Source organism: Macaca thibetana, chromosome 19, assembly GCF_024542745.1.
Source record: "Macaca thibetana thibetana isolate TM-01 chromosome 19, ASM2454274v1, whole genome shotgun sequence".
NCBI lineage: Eukaryota > Metazoa > Chordata > Mammalia > Primates > Cercopithecidae > Macaca > Macaca thibetana.
Genome location: NC_065596.1, coordinates 35,469,744 through 35,481,293, shown reverse-complemented (window position 1 = coordinate 35,481,293; position 11,550 = coordinate 35,469,744). Strand labels below are relative to the sequence as shown.

Below are 11,550 nucleotides of genomic sequence, written 5' to 3'. Positions count from 1 at the left end.
TTTGTGAATGCTCTCACCTTTATTTCTCTCAATGTACCCGTGATACAGATATTTCATATGTAACAAAGTTAAGGACGTGTGCACGTGTAAAACAGAGGCAGAACCATGGCTGAAACATCTAGCCTAGCAGTGAGCTCATTATCCCTGAGGAGTGGGGGCGGGGGAGAAGAGGAGTCACAGGCAGTTCACCAACACCTGGAAAATCAACGACTTCATGGAGAATGAACGACTCTGGGGGGATTCAGATCATGAAGTCATGAGAAGAAGGTCTTTTTTTCCAGGGATCATGTTTCTCAGTATCAATAATCAGTTGTGGGTTGTTTTCTTCTATTTCTTCCAGCAGCTTATGGAGTTCATCATTAAAGTCATCTATTTTCAACCTGGGGTACAATGGGGGAGGAAAAGGTTACTTTGTGTATCAAGAAGATTTTTCAAATTCCCAAGTACCTGAAATTCTGTTGAGGTCACCTTTCCTGATTATTCTACGTGGCAAAGGAGTGTTCCATATTGATTTTCTTTTTTTCTTTGAGACAGTCTGTCGCCCAGGATAGAGTGCAGTGGCACCATCTCAGCTCACTGCAACCTGTGCCTCTAGGGTTCAAGCCATCCTATCCTCTGCCTCCTGAGTAGCTGGGACTACAGGCGCCTGCCACCATGCTCAGCTAATTTTGTATTTTTAATAGAGTTGGGGTTTTACCACGTTGCCCAGACCACACCTGGCCTGATTGCTTATTTATTTTTAAATATAAAATGAGGCCAGATGTGGTGGGTCATGCCTATAATGCCAGCACTTTGAGAGAGTGAGGGGGGCAGATCACTTGAGGTCAGGAGTTTGAGACCAGCCTAGGCAAGATGGTGAAAGTCCATCTCTACTAAAAATATAAAAGTTAGCTGGGTGTGATGGTGCATGCCTATAGTCCCAGCTACTTAGGAGGCTGAGACAGAAGAATCACTTGAACCTGGGAGGTGGATGTTACAGTGAGCCGAGATCGGGCCACTGCACTCCAGCCTGAGCAACAGAGTGAGACTTTTGTCTCAAAAATAAATAATAAAATGTAAAATTAAAGACTTTCATTTCTCTTTTTAATCCTTTTTCTCATTCCTCTTATTCTCAACCATGTCGATCTGATAGAGAAAAACATAACATCAGGTTAACCTTGTAATGGTATCAAGCCACTGTGTATTTTTAGATTCTTGTTTATCATGCACAGAAAATGCAATTGCTGAGTGTGGCTGGGCTGTAGCTCTAACACCTGCCTACCTGCTCCATCACCCACTTTGGCAACTTCTACTCAGTGGACCCAAGAGTACCAGGTTAAACAGAGGAGATGCAGGCCAGGCGCGGTGGCTCACGCCTGTAATCCCAGCACTTTGGGAGGCTGAGGCAGGCGGGTCACCTGAAGTCGGGAGTTCGAGACCAGCCTGACCAACAGGGAGCAACCCCGTCTCTACTAAAAATACAAAATGAGCCAGACGTGGTACACATGCCTGTAATCCCAGCTACTTGGGAGGCTGAGGGAGGAGAACTGCTTGAACCCAGGAGGTGGAGGTTGCAGTGAGCTGAGATAGCACCACTGCACTCCAGGCTGGGCAACAAGAGCAAAACTCCGTCTCCAAAAAATAAACTCAAAGCTTAAAAAGCCCTTAACGTCCATATGTCTTTTGACTTGCAAAGTATCTTAAGCTCAGTTTCATGTTAAATAAATAAGTAATCTATGTTTCTCCTACATAAAGATTTTAAGCCAGCAGTAGACTATATTGCTTGTGAGAATTTCTGGAAGTTCCCACACTTCTAGGAAGGGGCTCTTGGTTCTTGCCATGGTATTGAAATACAACTCAGGCTGGGTGCGGTGGCTCATGCCTGTAATCCTAGCACTTTGGGATGCTGAGGTGGGTGAACCACCAAGGTCAGGAGTTTGAGACCACCCTGGCCAACACGGCAAAACCTGTCTCTACTAAAGATACAAAAATTAGCTATGTGTGGTGGTGTATGCCTGTAATCCCAGCTACATGGGAGGCTGAGGCATGAGAATAGCCTGAACCTGGGAGGTGGAGGTTGCAGTTAGCTGAGATACTACACCACTATACCCCAGCCTGGGCAACAGAGCGAGACTCCATCTCAGAAAACAAAACAAAACAAAACAAAACAAAACCCAAAACCCCAACAAAACCCAACAAACAAAACACAATCCAATGACAACTGGCTCTCGTGAGCAGGTAGACAAGCAGCCATGGCTGGGTGCAATGGTTCATGCTTACAAACCTGGCTACTCAGGAACTGAGGTAGGAGGATTGCTTGAGCCCAGGAACTGGAGTGAGCCATCACTGTGCTGCTGGACTCCAGCCTGGGGAACAGAGTGAGTTCTTGCCTCCAAGGAAAAAAAAGGGCTGGGTGCAGCGGTTCACGCCTGTAATCCCAGCACTTTGGGAGACCGAGGCGGGTGGATCACCTGAGGTCAGGAGTTCGAGACCAGCCTGGCCAACATGGTGAAAGCCCGTCTCTACTAAAAATACAGAATTAGCTGGGTGTGGTGGCGGGAACCTGTAATTCCAGCTACCGGATCAGTCTCCTACAGCAGGTCCACGTCATTATGTTTCCCCTAAACCTACCACCCCGGAGGAAGCCTGATGGGGAAGTAAATAGATCATACCGGAGTGTCTGGAGGGTGCCAGGACGTGTCAAGGTTTTAAACAGCATCTTCACTCCACTAGACCCCAAGGGATTCTGGCCCAGGTCCAGAGTGAGGAGGCTCTGGTTGCAGCTGAGGGCAGAGCAGAGGTCTTCACAACTGAAGGGAGGGATGGAACATCCCCACAACCTGAGGAAACAGAGAAATGATTCAGCTCGTGCTGATCGATGCCCTCCCATAAGCCAAGCACAGCCTCGGGGCTTGGGGACCTGCATGACCAACACAAGTCTCAGGCCGGGCGCGGTGGCTCACACCTGTAATCCCAGCGCTTTGGGAGGCCCAGGTGGGCGGATCATGAGGTCAGGAGATCGAGACCATCCTAGCTAACCTGGTGAAACCCCGTCTCTACTAAAAAATACAAAAAACTAGCCAGGCGCGGTGGCGGGCGCCTGTAGTCCCAGCTACTCGGGAGGCTGAGGCAGGAGAATGGCGTGAACCCGGGAGGCGGAGCTTGCAGTGAGCTGAGATCCGGCCACTGCACTCCAGCCTGGGCGACAAAGACTCCGTCTCAAAAAAAAAAAAAAAGAGAGACTTAGACATAGACTAGAACTATTCCTTTAACTATCTTAGTGAAAGCTCGGTTGACTCTATCCGAGTCCTCTCAATTACCGGTTTCACTGATTGCTTCACGTTAGCCACAGATTCAATAAGGTCTAAGTAGAGGAAGTTGAACTTATAAGCTAACTCACCACAGACATCTCAAGTTGCACAGTGGTTTGCTCAAAGCCTCGCACAGGACCTTCACTCCGGTAACTCCTATGTGATTCAGTCCAAGATCCAAACACGACAGGCTTGATTTTTCTTGGAGGAGCTTTGCGAGACTGCAGCAGCCATCGCTCGTGATGTCGCAGTTCCACAGCCTAGAAATCAACCACAGGAAGAGAGCAAGCCTGAACCTGTGAGTTCTCACTGGTGTGAGGCACCTTCGACTCTGAGCCATGGGTTTTAGACACGCTTAAGAGACAATGGTGACCTGGAAATGGAATCATGGGGTGGCGTGGTAGACAGAAGAATGGCCTCCCCAAGATGTCCAAGTCCCAACTTCTGGCACCTGTGAGCAAAAGGGACCTTGCATCTTAGATGTGACTGAGCTTCTTAAGATGCTTTATATCCTGGTTTATTTGGGTAGGTCCAGAAATCACAGGGATCCTCGTAAGAGGGAGCTGACAGTCAAAGCCAGCAGGAGGTGACGCGATAAGGGAGCCAGAGCAATGTTTGAAGATGCTCTGCTGAAGCTGGAGGAAGGGCCACAAGCCAAGGAATGCAGGTGGCCAACAGAAGCTGGAGAAGTAAAAAGGATCCTCAGCGTGCACGGTGGTTCACTTCAACCTCCGCTTCCCGGGTTCACGCGATTCTCATGCCCCAGTCTTCTGAATATCTGGGATTACCGGCACATGCACACGTGTTTTTTTTTTTTTGTGTGTGTGTGTGTGTGTGTGTGTGTACCACCACACCCGGCTAAATTCTGTATTTTTAGTAGAGACAGGGTTTCACCATGTTGGCCAGGCTGGTCTCCAACTCCCAGCCTCAGATGATCTGCCCATCCTGGCCTCCCTAATGTGCTGGGATTACAATTCTATTTCCTAAATTCAGTTGCTAGAGAGGTAGTGTCTTACAGGCAAAAGACGCCAGCTCAGACTCCAACGTATCTGGTAGTTAAGATCTGAGATACCAACCAACACAGCTTATCAGACAGATTTCACCTTAAGTTCTGTTTTCTTTCTTCTGTCTCAATAGAGTTCTAAACCTTAACTATAATTCGAACTATAATGCCCACATATCTTTGGGTCCCAAGCAAAGCATACCACTAGCCGAGGGACACAGGACCTGGAAGGGCCATGGAAATAGAGGGCAGATTGGAGCCCATGACGACAGAGGAGTGAAAACATCCCCCCAAATCTTAAAGGTTTGTGAATGTACAGAAACTTTTTTTTTCTGAGACAGTCTTGCTCTGACGCCCAGGTTGGAGTACAGGAGCACAGTCTTGGCTCACTGCAACCTCCGCCTCCTGGGTTCAAGCAATTCTCTGCCTCACCCTCCTAAGTAGCTGGGATTACAGACATCCGACACCGCGCCTGGCTAATTTTGTATTTTTAGTAAAGATGGGGTTTCACGTATTAGCCAGGCTGGTCTTGAACTCCTGACCTTATGATCCATCTGCTTCAGCCTCCCAAAGTGCTGGGATTACAGGCGTGAGCCACTGTGCCAGGCCACCTGTCCTGTGATTTTAGTATTGACAGGAAGATCATATTGAGCATGTAGCTTCCAATAGCTTCCGTCGGGAGTCTGAGCCTACGATGGCCCAGACGACTACCTGATTTGCAAATCATTAAATAAATGAATTCCATTTACAACCAATTGCATGCAATTTATGTTACACAATGATAGGTCTAAGAACACAGATTAAGAGAAAACACAGCGTGGGGCGAGATGGCTCATGCCTGTAATCCTAGCACTTTGGGAGGCCAAGGCAGGCAGACCTCTTGCGCTCGGGAGTTTGAGACCAGCCTGGGCAACATAGCGAGACCCCATCTCTAAAATACATGCATAAAGAGGAGGAAAAAAAAAACCCCTGAAAACCAGCTACATTCTCCAAATCCCTATAGAATATTACTACTACTACTACTACTACTACTACTACTTATACTTTTTTTCCTATCACCATCTCCCCAGATCTCACCAGTTGTAACCATTAGCATCATGCTTGGGGCATTTAGAGGAATTAAGTGTTCTCATAACCACCCTACTAGAACCCAGAGGTGGGGGGCTATGTACATACACACACACACACAGGCAGCCAGCTATGTACACACACACACACACACACAGGCAGCCAGCTATGTACACACACACACACACACACACACACACACACACGCAGCCAGTGCAGACTTACACCAAGGCCTGCAGTTTACACTCGGGGTAGCTCAGGCCCTCACACAGAAACTTCACCCCTGTATCCTTGAGGGAGTTCTTGGCCAAGCACAGGTGTGTCAGCTCCCGGCTGACCACCAAAACAGCAGCAAGGTCCTTGCAATTGGCTTCTGTCAGGTGACAGTTTTCCAACCTGCAAAAGAATCACAAATGGCAACATGGTTGACATTTCCAACTTCAACCTTCTCGGCTATCTCCAAATGCCAGCATCCGAAAGCCCCTTCTTGTGAACGCCCCACCCTCTGTCACACGCTGGTGATCCTATGAAGGAACAGGAAGGAGAGAACAAGATTCACAAGCCATCGGCCTGGATCTAAACATGGGAGCAGCTGTTCACATCAGCGAGAGGTTGCAAACAGCCAAGTCAGGCGTGACCACGCCCCGTCTATGGCCCCAGATCGAAACCACAGCTGCTCTGGAAGAAAAGGAGAGACTTACGACAACCTCTGCAGGAAGCACTTTGGGTGCCTCAAAGTTGTGTACAGCAACTTGGCACCCTCATCCAGGAGCTCATTGTCGGAGAGGTTTACGCACATCAGGGACCGGTTGGCTTCAAGGGCCAAGGAGAGATCAGCCCACTGCTGGGTGGTAGCAGAACAAGACACCAGCCTGTGGGAGAAACGGGAACAAGTTTTTTGTTTTTTTTTTTTTTTTTGAGACGGAGTCTCACTCTTGTTGCCCAGGCTGGAATGCAATGGCAGTCTCGGCTCACAGCAACCTCCGCCACCTGGGTTCAAGTGATTCTCCTGCCTCAGCCTCCCGAGTAGCTGGGATTGCAGGCATGCACCACCACGCCTGGCTGATTTTGTATTTTTAGTAGAGACGGGGTTTCTCCACGTTGGTCAGGCTGGTCTCGACCTCCTGACCTCAGGCGATCCACCTGCCTTGGTCTCCCAACGTGCTGGGATTACAGGCGTAAGCCAGCGTGCCCAGCGGAATACGTTATTCTTGAGAATCTAACCACGGAATCATCTTTGATTTATATCTCACTGGTTATGTTATACCCCAACTTGAATTATCTGGAGCAGTGATTGTCAAAGGATGGTCCCCAGACCAGCGGCATCAGCATTGTCCAGGAATCAGCTGGAAATACATGAGCCTCAGTCAACCTGACTCAAATGTTGGATGCAGAGTCCACTAACCTATGTTTCATTGTTTGGTTTTTTGAAAGGGAATTATGCTGTGTCACCCAGGCTGGAGTGTAGTGGCATAATCTCAGCTCACAGCAACCTCCGCCTCCTGGATTCAAGCAATTCTCCTGTCTCAGCCTCCCGAGTAGCTGGGATTACAGATGCGTGCCATCTTGCCTGGCTAATTTTTGTATTTTTAGTAGAGACGGGTTTTCACCATGTTGGCCAGCCTGGTCTCAAACTCCTAACTTTGGCCAGGGCAATGGCGCACACCTGTAATCCCAACACTTTGGGAGGCCGAGGCGGGCAGATCACGAGGTCAGGAGTTCGAGAAACCCCAGCTCTACTAAACATACGAAAATTAGCTGGGTGTGGTGGCGCATGCCTGTAGTCCCAGCTACTCAGGAGGCTGAGGCAAGAGAATTGAACCCAGGAGGTGGAGGTTGCAGTGAGCCAAGATCACTCCACTGCACTCCAGCCTGGGTGACAGAGCAAGACTCCATCTCAAAACAAAAACTCCTGACTTCAAGTGATACACCAGCCTAGGCCTCCCAAAGTACTGGGATTACAAGTATGAGGCACCATGCCCAGTCCACTAACCTACGTTTCAAGGTGCTCTGTGCTCATCCGGAAAATGTGTTAGAATAAATTCGTAAGAAATGAGTGGCTGGGCATGGTGGCTCATGCCTGTGATCCCAGTACTTTGGCAGGCCAAGGCAGGTAGATCATGAGGCGAGGAGTTTAAGACCAGGCAGGACAACATGATAAAACCCCGTTTCTCCTAAAAATACAAGAATTAGCTGGGCAGCGTGGCACGTGGCTGTAATCCCAGCATTTTGGAAGGCAGGTGGATCACTTGAGGTCAGGAGTTCGAGACCAGCCTGGCCAACATGGTGAAACCCCATCTCTACTAAAGACATAAAAAAATTAGCTGGGCGTGGGGGATTCCCGAGGTCAGGAGTTTGAGACCACCCTGGCCACCAGCATGGCGTAACCCTGTCTCTACTAGAAATACAAAAATACAGCTGGGTGCCTGTAATCCCAGCTACTCAGGAAGTTGAGGCAAGAGAATCACTTGAACCTGGGAGGCCGAGGTTGCAGTGAACCAAGATTGTGGCACTGCACTCCAGCCTGGGAGACAGAGCAAGACTATCTCGAGAAAAAAAATAGATTAGTGACCCACATCTTTAATTTACTCGATGTTCCCCCTCACCCTGTACCCCATTATTCTCATGTAACAAAGAAAAGAGGGTAATTGTAGTGGTTAGTGACGACAGCAGCCACTATTGAATACATGGGCTTGGATCTGGTTTCATTTCAACCTTCAAATACCTGTGAGACGTACAGTATCCCATTCAACTGACAAGAAGATCCCATTAAGCAGCCTAGGATCGTTATCAGTAGAGCCAGAGCAATTTTTTTTACCCTCGAGATGGAGTTTTGCTCTGTTGCCCAGGCTGGAGTACAATGGCGTGATCTTGGCTCACTGCAACCTCTGCCTCCTGGGTTCAAGCAATTCTCCTGCCTCAGCCCCCACGAGTAGCTGGGATTACAGGCGCCTGCCACCATGCCCGGCTAATATTTTTGTATTTTTAGTAGAGATGGGGTTTCACCATGTTGGCCAGACTGGTCTTGAACTCCTGACCTCAAGTGATCCACCCACCTTGGCCTCCTGAAGTGCTGGGATTACAGGCATGAGCCACCGCACCCGGCCAAGATTTTTTTTTTTTTTTGAGATAGTCTCGCACTGTTGACCAGGCTGGAGTGCAGTGGTGCGATCTCAGCTCACTGCAACCTCCGCCTCTCAGGTTTAAATGATTCTCCTGCCTCCGCCTCCTGAGTAACTGGGACCACAGGCGTGTGCCAACACGCCTCGCTAATTTTTGTATTATTAGTAGAGACGGGGTTTCACCATGTTAACCAGGCTGGTTTCTAACTCCTGACTTCAAGTGATTCACTGCCTCAGCCTCCCCAAGTGCTGGCATCACAGATGTGACCTACTGTGCCTGGCCCAGGGGAACAATGAGGCCAGTGACCACCTACTATGCCAGTGTGGCCAAGTGAGGCTCCACGGAACCCCATGACACATGATGGTTCCCATCACCTGGGCAGCCACGTGGAGAGCTTCCCAAGGGGAGAGCTCTCAAACCAGAGGACTAACAGAAAAGGGGCAACTCGATGTTCCTGAAGGGATCTTGCTTGAAAAATGTCAATAGCCGGTATTCTGAATCATCATACAGGAGAAGCATGAACCATGGTGAATGATCTCTGACAGAAGCTAAAGATTCTGGGCTGGGCACGGTGGCTCACGCCCCACTTTGGGAGGCCGAGGAGGATGGATCACCTGAGGTCATGAGTTCGAGACCAGCCTGGCCAATGTGATAAAACCCCATTTCTACTAAGAATACAAAAATTAACCAGGTATGGTGGCGCGTGCTTGTAATCCCAGCTACTCAGGAGGCTGAGGCAGGAGAATCACTTGAACCCAGGAGGTAGAGGTTGCAATGAGCTGAGATCATACCATTGCACTCCAGCCTGGGAGACAGAGCAAGACTCCATCTCAAAAAAAAAAAAAAAAAGGGAACATAAGGATTCTGGCTGGGCACAGTGGCTCATGCCTATAATCCCAGCACTTTGGGAGCCTGAGAGGGGGCAGGTCACCTGAGGTCATGAGTTCAATACCAGCCTGGCAAATGTGCCAAAACAGTCTCTACTAAAAGCACAGAAGTTAGCCGGGCGTGGTGGGTGCCTGTAATCCCAGCTACTTGCGAGGCTGAGGCAGAATTACTTGAACTCGAGGGGCAGAGGTTGCAGTGAGTCAAGATTGTGCCATCGTACTTCGGCCGGGGCAACAGGGCAAGACTTCATCTAAAAAAAAAAAAAGATAAAGATTCTGGGAATTTCCTCAGATTCAGGGTCCTCACGTATGGTTGTCCAGGTTGTTTACTGCTCAAGGCAGGTAGAAACTCAAGTTCAGCCCATGCTGTCTCCTGGGTCATCTGCCTTTAGTACTGTTTCTAGTCAGAATAACAAACTTTTTCTCATTTACACAAAATTGCCACATAAGCTTGTGGTAGCTGTTCGTATGACGAAGGATTTTAACGATGAAGAGATATACCCGAGATATCGCAGGTTACATTCTGGGTGTCTCAAGACCTCACACAATGCAGGAAGCATATCCTTCTGGTCAGTGCCTTGAAGGGTCAGATGCGTTACAGTCTTGTGACCTCGAAGAGCTAGGCAGAGGTTCCGATAAGCATCAGCTGGGAAAATGTTTTTGAACCTAGGGAAAACAAAAGTGAAATCTTGACTGTCTATACCTGTGGGGAAAAGAAAGAGATCAGCCTGTTTCTGTGTCTCTACAGAAAGAAGTAGACATGAGACTCCATTTTGTTCTGTATTTGAGATGCTGTTAATCTGTGACCCTACCCCCAACCTTGTCCTTGCAATAGACATGTGCTGTGGTGACTCAAGGTTTAATGGATTTTGGGCTGTGCAGGATGTGTCTTTGTTAAACAAGTGCCTGAAGCAGCTTGCTGGTTAAAAGTCATCACCATTCTCTTAATTTCAACTACCCAGGGACACGTACACGGCCAAAGGTCACAGGGACCTCTGCCTAGGAAAGCTAGGTATTGTCCAAGGTTTCTCCCCATGTGATAGGCTGAAACAATGCTGCTGAAAGGTTTATGGAAATGTTTGCATATGCATCTCAAGGCACAGCATTTTCCTTTAAACTTATTCATGTCACAGAGATCTTTGTTCATGTCTTACTGCTGATTTCCTCCCTACAATGATCCTATTGTCCAGCCACTCCCTTATCTTTAAGATGGTAAAGATAAATATCAATAAATATTTTTTTTTTTGTTTTTTGAGGCGGAGTCTCGCTCTGTCGCCCAGGCTGGAGTGCAGTGGTGCGATCTCAGCTCACTGCAAGCTCCGCCTCCCGGGTTCCCGCCATTCTCCTGCCTCAGCCTCCCGAGTAGCTGGGACTACAGGCGCCGCCACCACACCCGGCTAATTTTTTTTGTATTTTTAGTAGAGACGGGGTTTCACCGTGTTAGCCAGGATGGTCTCGGATCTCCTGACCTCGTGATCCACCCGTCTCGGCCTCCCAAAGTGCTGGGATTATCAATAAATATTAAGGGAACTCAGAGACAGGTGCCGGCATGGGTCCTCTGTAAGCTGAGCACCGGTCCCCTGGGCCCACTTTTTCTTTCTCTATACTTTGTCTCTGTGTCTTTTTTTTTTTTTTTTTTTTTTTTTGAGACAGTCTTGTTCTGTCGCCCAGGCTGGAGTGCAGTGGCCGGATCTCAGCTCACTGCAAGCTCCGCCTCCTGCCTCAGCCTCCCGAGTAGCTGGGACTACAGGTGCCCGCCACCTCGCCCGGCTAGTTTTTTGTATTTTTAGTAGAGATGGGGTTTCACCGTGTTAGCCAGGATGGTCTCGATCTCCTGACCTCGTGATCCGCCCGTCTTGGCCTCCCAAAGTGCTGGGATTACAGGCTTGAGCCACCGCGCCCCGCCTCTCATTTCTTTTCTCAAGTCTCTCCTTACCTAAGGAGAAACGCCCACAGGTGTGGAGGGGCAAGCCACCCCTTCATATACCTATGTTGTACTTAAATAGAAACTAGGGGCTCAATATATTTAGGCTATTTTTTCCATGTTTAATTTTTTTATTTTAAATCTTTATATAGATTTTTTTTTTGAGATGGAGTCTCACTCTGTCGCACAGGCTGGAGCGCAGTGGCACGATCTCAGCTCACTGCATGCAAACTCCACCTCCCGGACTCAAGTGAC

The 11,550-nt window shown here is 48.7% G+C and overlaps 1 protein-coding gene across 1 annotated transcript in view; it reads right to left on the bottom strand.

Moving 5' to 3' along the window:
* NLRP2 (NLR family pyrin domain containing 2) overlaps positions 1-11,550 on the bottom strand; it is a 32,185-nt gene continuing 20,635 nt past the window's right edge. The window contains exons 8-13 of the mRNA XM_050771670.1: positions 9,873-10,037; positions 6,063-6,233; positions 5,587-5,757; positions 3,380-3,550; positions 2,652-2,819; positions 1-380 (exon numbers count right to left, since the gene is read on the bottom strand). Of these exons, the coding sequence (XP_050627627.1) occupies positions 242-380; positions 2,652-2,819; positions 3,380-3,550; positions 5,587-5,757; positions 6,063-6,233; positions 9,873-10,037 (985 nt within the window). The 3' untranslated portion in view covers positions 1-241. The remainder of the gene's footprint in view (positions 381-2,651; positions 2,820-3,379; positions 3,551-5,586; positions 5,758-6,062; positions 6,234-9,872; positions 10,038-11,550) is intronic.